General features: G+C 40.6%; 1 protein-coding gene across 1 annotated transcript in view; it reads right to left on the bottom strand.

Moving 5' to 3' along the window:
• Nucleotides 1-4,244: 4,244 nt before the first annotated feature.
• Nucleotides 4,245-15,136, bottom strand: part of HTR1E (5-hydroxytryptamine receptor 1E) — a 37,205-nt gene continuing 26,313 nt past the window's right edge. Inside the window, exon 2 of the mRNA XM_032771851.2 lies at nt 4,245-5,706. Within this exon, the coding sequence (XP_032627742.1) occupies nt 4,431-5,555 (1,125 nt within the window). The 5' untranslated portion in view covers nt 5,556-5,706 and the 3' untranslated portion in view covers nt 4,245-4,430. The remainder of the gene's footprint in view (nt 5,707-15,136) is intronic.

Below are 15,136 nucleotides of genomic sequence, written 5' to 3'. Positions count from 1 at the left end.
CCACTTTTGGTCCCAAAACCAATCCTTGAGGAACTCCACTAGTAACCTCCCTCCAGCCTGACAGTTCACCTTTCAGTATGACCCATTGTAGTCTTCCCTTTAATCAGTTCCTTATCTATCTTTCAGTTTTCATATTGATCCCCATCTTTTCCAATTTAGCTAATAATTCCCCATGTGGAACCATATCAAATGCCTTACTGAAATCAAGGTAAATTAGATCCACTGTGTTTCCTTTGTCTAAAAAATCAGTTACCTTCTCAAAGGAGATCAGGTTGGCTTGGCACGATCTACCTTTTGTAAAGCCATGTTGTATTTTGTCCCAATAGCCATTGACCTCAATGTCCTTAACGACTTTCTCCTTCAAATTTTTTCCAAGATGTTGCATACTACAGATGTCAAAATAACAGGCCTGTAGTTACCCAGATCACTCTTTTCCCCCCCTTAAAAATAGAAACTATGTTAGCAACTCTCCAGTCATACGGTACAACCCCTGTACAGGATGTCTTTATCAATGTGGTGTCTTCATCATTTGTTGGAAAATGTAGCTCTGTATTTAGCCGATGACTTAATTAGGAAATCTCTAGTCAACTGGCAATGAATGTTAAGTCATTATTTAACAGGAAAATGTGAAAGTTATGTTTCCATCTGTTTTTACTATTAATTATCTCAGAATATTAAAATTAAACAAAATCTTAAACCTAACACTAATTGGTAGTTTGAGTGGTTGTTGCAGTAAGTTGCTGGAGGGAAGAGGATGCAATAAAAAGAAATTAATGTCGTGCAGCTCTTGAATTTTACAGCTTTTGTATCTGTTTCAGAAGCCTTCTGCATACCTACAACAGCTGCTGTAAAAGAATGATTAGCAAATTTTCTATCCTCCAGCACTACTTGTCTCTTTAGACAAGTATTAGTACAGGCCACCTAATACTGTAAACCAAGAAATTACTGTTGAAACACCTTTCCCCAGTGCAGCCGCTTCAGTCCCTTTCCCCTCTCCTTCTCATGTCAGAGCGGGGTGTGTGTGTGTGTGTGTGTGTGTGTAAAATTTAAAACAGGCTAAATCTGCCCCTGTGTTACAGCGTTGGAAAGATTCCCTCTAGTAGGAAGTATAACTGGAGGGGCATGGCTGTGTAGGCTGCTCGCAACCCCAGCCCAGCTGGAGCCCTTCAGCCAGCGAGTGCAGCTCTAAGCACCATCTGAGGAGGGAATATGGACACAATGGCCAAGGCATGAGCCTCTGTCAAAAGGACACCTCTGGAGTCTATCTGCATGTAAAGCATGAACAAATTCCTCGGTTCCTTCAGGAAAATGCCAGCAACCTAGGGGTAATTTGTGGTGCCAGCACTGCTGTGATGGGCCATTGTTCTTCTCTAGTGCCTCTGGACTGGGCAGCTGAGCCCTGCAGCAGTGTGAGATGGCTGCATTTGGCTCAGGAGAGGATTGGTGCAGGCACTGTCCAGGGGATAGAACCCAAGAGACTCAGCTCTTCCCCCTGTAGCTGCCAAGCATGCTCTCCTCTGGAATGTGGCTTGCAGCATGCACTGGGGAAGGATGGGTGCTGGGGTTGAGGCAGGCAATGGGGAGGGAGAAGCCAAATGTTTTAATCCCTCTCCGAGCCAAGGTTCTCATTCCTTTAGGACCCCATCGCTAGCCCCTCATAGGGAGAATCTGACCCTACCTTCACCCAGGCACTGAGAGCAACATGCCATTAGGGGCGTGTTGGGTCTGTTAGTGAGGTACTGTCAGAAGTGGGGAGGGATAGCTCAGTGTTTTGAGCATTGGCCTGTTAAACCCAGGGTTGTGAGTTCAATCCTTGAGGGGGCTATTTTGCGATCTGGGGTAAAAATCTGTCTGGGGATTGGTCCTGCTTTGAGCAGGAGGTTGGACAAGATGACCTCTTGATGTCCCTTCCAACCCTAATATTCTATGATTCTATTCTATGGGGCACCCTTAGCATAGGGTCATCTGATTAGCACCCTGAGCCCTAGGGACAAACAGTGGACTCAGTGGCCCCCTTAGCATAGGGTCATCTGATTAGCACCCCTGCCCTGCCAGGAGGGAGTCAAGCTCAGGAACAGTTGTCTGACTCCCTGGTGCCAGTGCCAAAAAGTTTCAAGATCCCTGCTTTGGCAGCTGCAGGAGAAGTTTCAGAGTCAGAAAGCATTGTGATGACAACCAGTGCCATCCTCAAGGGGACCAAGTCCATATAGGACAAGAAGGGAGTTCCAGCAAAGTATCGATTGTTTCAAGTTCAGAGCAGTCAGATATGCCTTAATGGCATTGATGCCCAGCCTTGTTACCTGGACTGTGCTAGCTATGGCCACAATACCTTGGCAGTGGTTTGTATCAACAAACAGGGAAGTACCAGACCCTCTGCACTTCCTGAGGGAACTCAAATCTTCTCTGCTTATGAGTGGAGAAGAGCCTATTGTCCTTTTGAGCCCTACATGTAAAAGGGAAGATGGATGTCCGAGCAGGCTAGCTGAGCAGACAAGTGATAGATAGTGTTGTCTGTATCTCGAAGTATTTGAAAAATGAGGAGACCTTGTGGCACCTTAGAGACTAAGAAATTTATTTGGGCATAAGCTTTCATGGGCTAGAACCCACTTCATCAGATGCATGGAGTGGAAAATACAGGAGCAGGTATAAATACATGAAAGGATGGGGGTTGCCTTACCAAGTGTGAGGTCAGTCTGAAATAAATCAATTAACAGCAGAATACCAAGAGAGGAAAAATAACTTTTGAAGTGATAAGAGAGTGGCCCATTACAGACAGTTGACAAGAAGGTGTGAGTAACAGTAGGGAGAAATTAGTAATGAGGAAATTAAATTTACGTTTTGTAATGACCCAACCACTCCCAGTCTTTATTCAGGCTTAATCTGATGGTATCCAGTGTGCAAATTAATTCCACTCAATAATAGACCTAAAAGGGGCAATTCATCAACAAAAAAACTTCAAAAACAGACTCCAAAGTGAAACTACAGAACTAGAATTAATTTGCAAACTGGACGCCATCAGATTAGACCCGAATAAAGACTGGGAGTGGTTGCATCATTACATAACCTAAACTTAATTTCCTCATTACTAATTTCTCCCTACTGTTACTCACACCTTCTTGTAACTGTCTGTAATGGGCCACTCTCTTATCACTTCAAAAGTTATTTTTCCTTCCTTGGTATCCTGCTGTTAATTGATTTATCTCGTTAGACTGACCTCACACTTGGTAAGGCAACCCCCATCCTTTCAGTATTTATACCTGCTCCTGTATTTTTCACTTCATGCATCTAATGAAGTGGGCTTTAGCCCACAAAAGCTTATGCCCAAATAAATTTCTTAGCCTCTAAGGTGCCACAAGGACTCCTTGTTGTTTTTGCTGAAACAGACTAACATGGCTACCCCTCTGAAACCTGTCAAGGTATTTGAGTAGATTATTGGCTGTTTTTGTCTCTTTGTTTCTGGGCACAATACAAGGGTTCCAGGATTCTATTCCCAATGGAGGGAATCAGGAACAGGAGCCACAGATGTCGTCTTGCAACCATGGCTCAGAGGATTGCTATATACATGTCTCCTGTTCCCCACAATGTCTAAAGTGATTCAGGAGAGGAAAGAGAATGCAGATGTTGTTCTGGTGTCTCCATGTTGGAGGCTCTGGCTTCTGACAATAAAATAGATGGCAGTCAGCACCTCCACTCTTTTTCCCACAGAGGAAGGATCTTCAGTAATAAGGACCAGTTCTCTTGCTGGATTCCCTAGCTGTGTGAATCTAGCTGTGTGATTTTTAAAGAGGCACCAACTAAAACAAGAAGTTTTCTTTGAGTATATGCTAGGCTCCTTTTTTTAGAAGAAATGAGCCAAGTATTGCTCTGTTATCTGGATTCACTCCAGATTAGTAGTTGTGTGAGGAGAGCCGAATGTGTTCTGAGCAGGTTTATTTGGGAATAAACTAAGCTGAAAATTACCATTCATTCAGAAGGAAAATAACCAGTTTTTCTCTGAATGCCACATTACAGGTTTACAGCTCCCTTTGCACTCATTTAGTGATGAGTTTATTCTTTACCAGATAAGTACTTATGCGGATATAGATTATAAGCCTCCATGTCATAGTGCAAGTTAATTCAACCATTTGTTTTATAAATATGTATTTTTAAATTGTTGCTTAAATAAGATATTTTAAAAATGAATGGATAATTGGGGTTTTTAGTTTATTTTCTCAAGAATTCTGTGCCTCAATATAATAAAATTTATTTGAAATTATGTACCATAATAACACGAGAGGTAGAAAACAGCAAAACAAGTTACAGGCCAAAGAGAAGTCAAGCATAGAGACAAACACAAAAATCCCCTTTTCCAAGCAAAATGTTACCAAATTCAGAGCATTTTACTCATTCTTAAGGCCTAGGAGTCACGTCATATCTACCTTTAGGTGCTTTTAAGAATTTTCCCAGCACCGAATAAGCTTTTTAAAGGCCATCTTAAAATCTTCATTAAAACTAGTGTATAGCAGAGGGTTGATAAGGGAGTTGACATAGCCAAGCCATGTCAAAAAGTCAGCTACTTCTTCAGACACCTTGCGAATGCTCAGGCCCACAATAAGCTCCTTAATGAAAAATGGCAACCACGACAAGATGAAAGCCCCTAAGATCAGTCCCAGGATGCGAGCAGCCTTTCGTTCCCGTGTACTGGAAATCTGCTGACGGTCACCAGCCAGCTCCAGGTCATTATCAATAGGAGGAAATCTCACTGACGCATGTATTTTATCAAATTCCGTGATTGGGTCAGATGTCGAGAAGTCTGACACACAGAATGTCTGCTTGAGCTTACAACTGGCAAAAGAATTTTGGCTGTCGGTGCTCCTGTTGCTTAGGTGGCGGCTTGACCCCCGTTTTTGGTATAGGCTTTTTGCAGCATGGTAAATTCTGTAATAGAGGATCAGTATTAGTGTCAAGGGGATATAAAATGCCCCAAAAGTGGAGTAAATAGTGTAGATCACGTGATCGTGTTGAATGCGACACTCGCTGGGAATTGTGATGCTGTGATGATTTCTCCAAAACAAAGGTGGCATCGAAATGAAAATGGATATAGTCCACACAGTGACTATCATAAATCCGGCCCTTTTTGCCGTTCTTTTCCTGGTGTATTCAATAGCATCTGTGATCGCCCAGTATCTATCCAGTGCAATGACGCAAAGATGAAGAATTGAACACGTGCAACAGGTCATGTCAACGCTAAGCCATATCTCACAGATGAAGTATCCCAGTGTCCATGTATCCATCACTATGTATGTAATACTTAAGGGCATGACTAGAAGAGCAACAAGCAGATCTGTCACAGCTAATGAACATATTAAGTAATTTGCAGGCTGGTGTAATTTCTTGGTAGTGCCGATAGCTGTAATTACAGCAGAGTTCAGTAGCATAGTCAAAATTGTGATTATGGCCAAGGTCAGGGTAATAAGCATCTTTTCGGTAACTGTTTTGGGTTTGACAGCCACGTTGGCTTCTGTTGTGCAGTTAGTGAAATTCATTCCCCCCTCTCCCAGCCCCAGGATACCCATAGAAAAAGGCTGCCACTTCTAGATGATAATGGGTCCCATTCAAAATTCCTTCATTTGAGAAAAGCTTCAGATGTGAAATTACTTATGTCCCATTTTCACTAGATCAGCTCAAAACATCCAGTTTTCCTTCTGCTCAGAACATCCAGTGTTCCTATAAGATAAAAATTATATCAGTTAATCAATGTAGAAAAATCCAACTTTTCTTCTGTAAAAACCCTAGTCTTTTAACGTTATTGCCTCAGACAAGAATGTCAGTAATTTCCCTCTCCCCCCACTTTCCCCCCATTTATCCCTCGCTGCTGTTCACTTTTCCTGCTACTGCTTAGTCCCAAAGAACACTTTTGGGCTAGATACTCAGCTGGTATAAACTGGTGTATCTCCAGTGGCATCAGTAGCTCTATGCCAGTTTACACCCTCTTAGAATCTGGTTCTTTTCTTTACTTGCAAATCATATTCCAAAACATTGAGTAGAGAAAATCTATCCTGTTACTTTAATTGCTGTCTTAAAATGCATTACTCCTGCATATCTTTTTTTAAAACAAAAGTCCATTTCAACTAATACTTACTAGCTTTTCATAGATTTCAATTCATTTTTCATATTCACATCTGTCTTTAATATTCTGGAAACCGTATGTTTAAAAAGAAACCCAGATTATTTTATAACAAGCAAATGTTTAAAGTTTCATAACAAGTATTGAGCTTCACACAGCACATTAGTGTTGCTAAGAGGCTATGCATTTTTGTGTAATTACTGCTGATATTTGACACATCTTACCGTGCATGCCTTTGGAGGAGAGACAAAAAGCATGTGCCTTTGCTTTGAGGTTTACATCAACTTCTCACTGTCACACAAGCCAGTGAGATGACAAGCACCAAGAAATCTCAAAAGATCCTACTTTGAAAATTTTTTTTTTAGTATTTTATTTTGAAAGTTCAAATGACAATTACAGATTGCAGACCTTATGCCATATTCCTTTTACATCTCAAGCCCACTGGTGTCAGTGAAAATTCTGCGTACTCATAATGTGCAAGACTGAATTTGCTGTTAGTATAACACCGACAGACCCTGGTCATTGGGATCGAACATGGGATCTCTGGAGCTTAGTATATGAGTCTCCACTGAATGAGTTAAAAGTCACGTGGCCCTTAGCTAAAGCTGTAGCAGATTCATTAATCCCTCAGTGGTCTCAGTGCCACTAGATAGGACACAGCACCACACCCAGAAGGTGTGTGGATTACATTAGTAACAGCTGCAGTGGGCAGCTCTAAATTCCCAGGAAGGCTTTTTAAAAGTGACTTTGTTGCACCAGTTATAATTAAGCTGAATACAGAGGACATGGCAAATGTAAGGCCTGCTCCATTAAATCAAGTCAATGGAAAGACTTCCACTGACATCAGCAGGACCTGCAGCTGACCCTATGGTGGAAAGTAGATCTATAATATCATGTGTTGTACATAAACAAAGTAGGAAGAGTTTTTTTAAATGTTTGGTCTAAATTAGTGGTTCTTAACCTGGGGTGCATGAGTTGCCCTTTCTGGGAGTGCGAGACATACCAGATTTTTTTAGAAGGTAAATCATTGAAAATACAAATTAAGCACAGGCATGTAAGTATAACTACTTTGTTTCATCAAACCTATGTATTTATTAACATTATACATTTTTTAACGATTACTGTAATGTACAAGCAAAAATATATCTAGGTTTAAGGGGTGCGAGAACATATTTTGATTTTTGATAAGGGGTGTGAGAACATAGTTTGAGAACCAAAGGGATCCAGGCTGCAGTAAAGGTTTAAGAACTGCTGGTCTAAATGAAAGCAAAAGAGACCTCCTGAAAGCTAAGTCTTCTGTCATATAACTACTCCTGGATAAAAAGTCAGTTCTCTTCATTAAAAACAAGTGTGACAAGAGTCATAGAAGCTCACATATCAGATTCGTGGTGTGGTTGGGTTAAAATGATAGTTAGCAGCAATAAGCCAAAAGACAAGTCTTTGGAGATAACCGATTGTGCTAGTTTGGGGCCAGAATGTGGCTGCCCTCTCTGTGCAAGAGAGGGATAATGCAAAGAGCCTTCACCCACCTCATTGTACTGGGCTCACCCTGCTCTATATGGAGACAAACCTTGCTCTCCCTGAGCTGGGCTTTATTTCAAATTAGGCCTGGCTCACCCTCCAGGGGTGAACAGGCAGGTTAATGGACATCTCAGGCCCTTTCCAGCATGTGTGGGGTGAAAACCCCATCACAAAGACAGACACTGATGCCTGGACCACCAATCTTGACTCCTTCTGCTCCCTGTCCCAGTCCTGTCTCTTCCCTGCCCTGACTCTGTCCCATTCTCCTCACCTACCCAGTCCCAGTCTCCACTCCTCAGTCTTCTCAGCCCAGTCCCAGTCTCCTTGCACAGCCAGTCCCAGTCTGAACCTCCCACCAACCTCCTTGCCCCAAGTTTCCTTGCACAACCAATCTCAGTTCTCCTTTCCTGGCTCCTTGTCCAGTCTGTTTTTTCTCTTCGGCCCCCTGGCTCCCTGTCCAAGCTCCTCATCCAGTCTCAGTCCCTCCAGTTTATTGATCCAGTTTCCATGTTCCAAGTCCCAATCTCTTTGCCAAACCAGCCTCAGTTCTTCCCCTGAGCCCCAGCTCCTTGCCAGATATGTATCTCCTCCCATTCATCCCTCCTTCCACCCCCAGTGGTTCTTAGGTTGGAGCCGGTCTAAGTTTTCTAAAATTCTTTACTTGCTTTGATACAGTGGGCCAGATTCTCCATGGCCCTGCCCCTTGGGTTCATCTATAGCAGTGCGAAGTGCATGTAAATCGTTACCATTCTGATTTGGTAGCATTATACACCCACTTTGCGCTGTTGTTATGCTGCCTGGGGCACCACTTAAAATGGAGACTCTAGTCCACTATCTTGTCTCAAAGTGGTTCACATACTCAAAGCTCCCCAAAGTTGTCATCTTTTCAGATGAGCAATTTTTGTCTTGGGATCTGTCCAGAGTGACAGTCCAGATTCCCTTGAAGTTTGTTTTAAAATTACCTCTAGGTTATGAGTCGACAGTACACAAATAATACATCTCTGTTCCCTTGGCAGTACTAGATCAATATGAAGTGTAAGCATCTCCCTTACAACATGACTTGGTCTGAGTACTTTATCCCGCTTGGTTTGAGTACTTTATTCAGTTTTGTGACTGAACCTGTGAATGGGAAGAAAATATTGCTGCTTTATTTAAATGTGATTTTATCTTGTGGAAAATAATGCTTAGCACCTATATAACACTGTATTATTCAAAGTGATGTAACATGTTAACTAAATCTCAATATTGGCACTGGCCAAAACTTGGAATTTCCAGTTCATGAGAAATGATATTTTGAAATTTGGTTTCACTCCAAATTGGAACCAAACCATTAAAAACATTTTTTTTTTTTTCTGGTGAACCAGAAATTCAGAGACACTTCTGTTTCAGAAAAACCCATACTGGTCTTCTCAGTTTGCTTTTTAGTTGCCAGTCATATTGCTTAGCTTAATTGAAAGCAGTTGATTTTTAAAATGTATTGCATTCTAGGGCATTAGTCCTTCTTTAGACTCCCATAAAGTTGAAAGCTACAGGAGTCATGCTACAATAGCCTTTTTAATTGACTGCACAGTATAGAGTATTTTCCCCTCATATTGAACAAATAGTATTGGAAAAGTTTTGTGCAGCAGCTAGGATAATGGGGATAGTCGGGGTGTAAAGCAAGCTAACCCTGTAAATTTGCATCTTATTCCCACCTTCCTTATAGTGTGAGATTTTTGGGGCTTGCTGTTCCGTAGAGGAAAATGAAAACAAGCTGTGAGAGGGTCTGGTGTGGTTTACGTTACTGTAGAGTGAAACTGCAGGAGCGTAATAAATAGAGAGGCTATTTTTGTGCTAGATCAATGAAATGTATAAGAAGTTTCACAAGACCCTGTCTTCATGAGCTGTCTAACTCAGTTATGGAGACTCCAGGTTAGGGCAGCATGAATCTTTTGCAATGTAGGCTCGAACCTGCTTTTATTGAAGTCAGTGGCAAAACACACTGAGTTTGCACAAACCATAGTGAACGTCGGGTCCTAGCCTTCACATTAAATTTTTTAGGGTGCAAACTGGTGAACTGAACCAACACTGTGCAAATCCAAGGCCTTGGGCACAGCCTTAATAAAGCAGTTTGGAGGAACATCTGGCCTTCCAGCTGGTTATCTATACTGAAGGGCTGTATACTTTGGGGTTTGACTATCACCAATATATTCACTCTCTTTGTACACAAATTGCTGCAATGCAGTACATAATAATTCTGGTGTCGTGCGGCCTGCTACTGTGTGTTTATATAATGATGAGGACGTACTGACTATCATCTGTAAAAGACAGAAGCAATTGGGTTTGGTATCATCACAACACATTACATTAATACAGATCATTTATATTTTAATTTTAATGACTTATGGAATACCTACTGGAGCCTAGGCACTTTTTGCAGAATTTACAAAATTTCATTATTGAGTGGCAATGTGCTGCCCTATTTTTGTCACTACTATTCCACAGAGCTAGCATCCTAAATATATGCTTGGTTTCTGTCTATGGTCCTTCACTGCTGATCTTATGACAAGCCCCGTTTTTAAAATGAAATCCTTACCATATTTTAATTTGCTCCTTGAATTTGAACTGTTATGTGTAGTCATTTGCCATGCTCTGTCTGTCCCTCTCTATTTTAAAATATGATTTTAATTGTTTATATCTGTTTTAGATGGATACAAAGCACTGTTTACATGGACCCAGGGTACATATGTAGCAAACTGTGGCCAAACGCACAGATAGCCTGGTTGTCAATGGGAGCTGAGCCTGGACCTTCAACATTAAAAAAACAAAGTCCTGCTATGGTGCCAAAGTAGCAGGCCTGTATTTCTGGTGCTGAAGGCTCCAGGCTTAAACCTACTGGCAAGCATGGGATATGTATGTATGTGGCTATGGTTCATTTAAAAAAAAAAAGCACCCCAATCAGGATTTGAACTTCCGTTGACCTCAGATGCTTGGGCAAGATTGTCTAGCAGGAGTATTTAACACACTGGCCTAATCCTTGTGAGCATGTCTCCCTCTAGTGGTTGATCTCTGTGACTGCACAGCCAAGGAGTTTTCTGAGGCTTTAGCGGTGAAAGTCTTGGCTTCCATCTTTGCTGACAAAGGCAGCATATGCATGCAGCCACAGTTTGTCACATATGCAAACCTTTTAAAACAATATTCACCTGCTTTATATAGGTCTGTATGTGCATCCATTGAATTTTAAGTATTGAAACAAAAAACTTTAAACAGAAATTATGTTGAGAAAATTGACTATGTAAAATTGCCCCCTTGTAGTCAAACACATGCATATGCAAGCTTATATTTGCTTACTTTTCTGACAAAAAGCAACATTTTTAATGTGTAACTCCTGTTAGCCCTGCAGCGCTAACACAGTTGTGAGAACGTGGGCTGGATTTTTTTCCCATCATCAACAAAATTATGAATCTTTACAGTTAACAGAATCCTTTTTGGAGATGATGCACAAGACACAAAGAACTGAGATCCCAAGCGCATCCACTGGACTGGAAATCAGAAAATTTAAAAACCGAGGGCCAGTCTACATGTAAGCTGCTGTTTAAAAATTGATTCATGTAAACTGATATAAAATCCCTACATGGAGACCTTTAAGTCCATTTAAACCAGGCTTCTATCAATGTAGCTGCATTTCCTAAAGAATCAGTGTAAGCTAAATTGATGTAAGCAAGATTTAAACTGATTCAGGAATATCCACACAGAGTATTGCATTGGCTTAACTAAATCGGTATAAAAAAGCACCTGTAATTAGACTGGTGCAGGCCTGAATAAATCTGATCTGGAGTCACTGAAAGACAATATACAAGGAAGTCCACAACACCAGTTTTAGAGAGTTGTTTAAAGAACCCTACTGTAAAAGGTAAACTTTTCCCAGGTAGGTCTTCACATACAAATGAGAAACAATAATTATTATTGCTCTTCAAAGTATTCTTCCCCCCCTGGGCAGCAGCACAATTATCATTCACAGATAAATATTCATTTTTACCTGCTTCTATTAAGAAAATGTCAGTAAATCTCAGGCAAGCCTGTCAGACAGTGATGAGCTGCAATTTGACATAAACATTCACCACAGATTTCATGTTGTATGTAACAGATACAATTCTTCACAGATGATAAAATATCCACGTTGCCAGTAGATAAGTACAGCAGATGCCCCATTATTATTAGCTAGAAAGAGACTGTCAGATTAAAAATTATTTAAAAATAATTCTGTACCTCTGATAACACCTTAGACTACTGAATTTAAACATTTAAAAATCTAACTTGTTTTCCACCATACAAAATATTTGTTTGACTAAATGAAATATGAAAAGTAATGTCATCTCTCATGAACCCACACTGTTGTAGTGGTTAGGCTGTGAACACTGAAGAGGAATGTTCAAATCAAAAGAAAAAAAACTGGTTCCCTGTAATCTCTTCTTTTGTAATGCACTGATGAAGCGTGTGGCATCTGCTGGACAGAATTAACACAGATCAATTGTGCGATAGGTCCTCTACTACTGAAACGTATGAGTGCTGCTCTTTCAGCTCAAATGGTGGGGGCCTATGATTTTTCTGAGCAGGAAGATGTTGTTTCTATCCAGCTTCTTCCATGAAGTACTGAATGGTGGTGGTGGTCGTTTGCAGTAGTGACAGTTGTCAAGTGGCTAGTTAGCCATGGATTTGTTACACTGTTAATATCTTTTTAAACAAAACCCAAAGTTAAGGTGGTTGTGTTACCCTAACTGCATTTCAATACGGCCAAATTTTTTATTATTAAAGTATGATCTTTTTTTAACTTCCTACCTTGCAGATATTTTTGTGTGTTTAGCTATACTATATTATTAAGGTGCATTCCTTAAGGTTTTATTTACTTAAAAGCTTAACTTTGGTTTAACAATTTTGTTTTTCCCTTGGAATTTCCAAAGGTTTTGTCAGATTGTATGTTTGTAATGCTGATGGTGGTCTAAAAACAAGAAAGGAAACCTTCCTCCGGGAAAACGTGTGAACGTAGAAGATGTTGATGGGGGAACAGAATCTCTGCTTTGGGTAGTGCAGGTGCTCATATGTGAAGAAATGAAGCATAGCTTTTGTTGAAAGTCTGACATTTCAAAATATATGAGATCTGCAGTTATTTTTGCCTTGTTGTTTTCCAATGTCCTGACATTACCTTTTTCACTTTTTTTATTTGATTCTAGAAGCACAAAGAAAAGAGAAACACTTTCCCCCTCATAGAGCCAATAAAGTAAGACAATATATTGAGGATTGGCAGGTCCTCAGGGCCTTCCATAATGTTTCCTCCTCCTGTTCAAAATTCCATTCAGATTATTCATTGAATGTTTGACTAAGCTCGGCAATCAGATGAAATATTGGTGGGAGGACAGCTCAAATAATGAGAGAGCATATTAGAGGCTGACAGCTAAGTTCTGAACTCCCTTCATATAGTTCATAGAAAGAGTATCATCTTCATTACTTACAGAGCTGATCAGAGGAGACTATATTTGACTGATCCGTCTGGAGCACAGTGGTTAAGGGACAGTTTGCTAATATGTTTAAATTGCAGAGTGAGGATGCAAACATTAAAGGGTTTATTTTCTCTTCAGTATGCACATGTAACTCACATCACTGTCAATGTGCATTCGTGCTCCATGCACCCAGAGGAAAGAATAAATTTCTTTTCTTATTAATTTCTGTGAAAGGAAATTGACATCTATTGATCGTCAATTGAAGTGTGTGTTTGCGGGGGGAGTGTGAGTCCCTTCACTGCAGTATCTGGATGTGACTAAATCTGTCAGTCAACCAGACACAGGGTAATGGAGCTTACCGTCAATTACCTGCCTCAGAGAGCATTCTCCCAAAATTAAGGATATTACAAACGTTTGTGCCTTCAGAAATAACAGAGGAGCTTCTATATACAGATGACATCCTTTGGCAGCAGATATTAATGCATAGAAAAAAGAAACTGCCCAGTCACACATGTTCTTATGTTTAGCCACAGATAGTCTGTGTGTTGCCAGCTTTGCCTCTGCTTTATTCTCTGGAGAAGTGCTCTTGTTCGTAATGCAAACAGATCAATCCAGGAACGATCCAGTGGACCTCTCTCAATAATAGGGACAATTTTGAGTGACAAGGACTCATTTCCACTCATTAATGGTCCTATTGTTGAACGAAGATTTGAAAAGTATACACAAATGCATGCTTTGATGCAGATCCCACTATTTCTTGAAGATTTCAGGAAAACATAAATGAAAAATATTTGCTCTTTTTGCATAACCTGTTGTCTAAATAAGTTAGAGGAAATAATCTATGCTGGGGTTCTGTTTCCAACTTTTTGGACTTTGAGGCCAACATTTCTCCTTCTTCAGTTAGAGAGGACGATTCTGGAGGTGAGGAAGAGGCTGAATCTGTATGACAACTTTAGTGCGATCAAACCACTCATGATAGGTGTGAGTCACTTCACTTAATACACTCCTGGAAAACACTCAGATACTATGGTGAGGAGAATGATACAAGAACCTATACAGAATAGAATAGTACAATTTTTAGGTTTGTTTCCCTACTTTTGGGAGCCTTTCTGATGGAATGAAGAGATCCAGGTGCTTTCTATTTGCTGAGCAAAGCACCTGTGTGGGCCTAAACCAATACGTGCTGGGATGCGTGAGAGAGAGAGAGAGACTCGGTGGAAGTGCAATCATGGATGGTGGAAGGAAACATATTAAAGGGTTATTCTTCTCTTCTAAAAGCAAATGTGGTTCAACAGCCCCTGGGTAAGCCACATCAGTGGAGCATCTTTAAAAACCTAGTTTTCCCCTCTAGTTCTTTGAAAGGCAACCATCAAATTAAACTTTCTGGAAGCCAAATCATCTCTAGCAAGAGTTACTAGGTGGAACAAGTTTCTGTCACTAATAATGGTCTTCTCTTAAACATCATTCCATCCAAAGTTCTCAAAGCACTTTACAGAAATGAATTAAGCCTCACACACTTGTGGCACCACTGTGATCAACACTGCATGTAAAGTTGAAATAGAAACTTTTGATGACGATTATACAGAAAGGCATTCCATATGCCCGCAGAATGTGCCATAGGCTGGTCCTGTGAATGCTATCCAAAGCATTCTCAAAGTCTATGAAATTTATGTGGAGTTGCCATTGCCATTCTAAGCACTGTTTTATTATGTTTCATAGAGTGACAGTCTGGTCTGTGCATCCATGCCCTTTCCAAAAACCAGCTTGATCTTTTCTGAGAATGCTATCAACTGCTTCTGATATACTCTGGACTATGATCTTACACAATACTTCACTTGGCATAGATAAAATGTGATACCACACCAGTTATTACAATCACTGAGATTTCCTTTCTTTGGTATCTTTTGGCCCAGAACAATCTCAAACCAAGATTTATTGGCACAGTGCAGCCTAAAGGATCTGAGCACTATCAATGCCAGGAGGCATTGGAGATGGATCAGTCATGTACTTCAGATGGTAACTGATTCCATCA

Source organism: Chelonoidis abingdonii, chromosome 3, assembly GCF_003597395.2.
Source record: "Chelonoidis abingdonii isolate Lonesome George chromosome 3, CheloAbing_2.0, whole genome shotgun sequence".
Classification (NCBI taxonomy): domain Eukaryota; kingdom Metazoa; phylum Chordata; order Testudines; family Testudinidae; genus Chelonoidis; species Chelonoidis abingdonii.
Note: the sequence above shows the minus strand (reverse complement) of the source record. Positions and strands in the feature narration are given on the sequence as shown.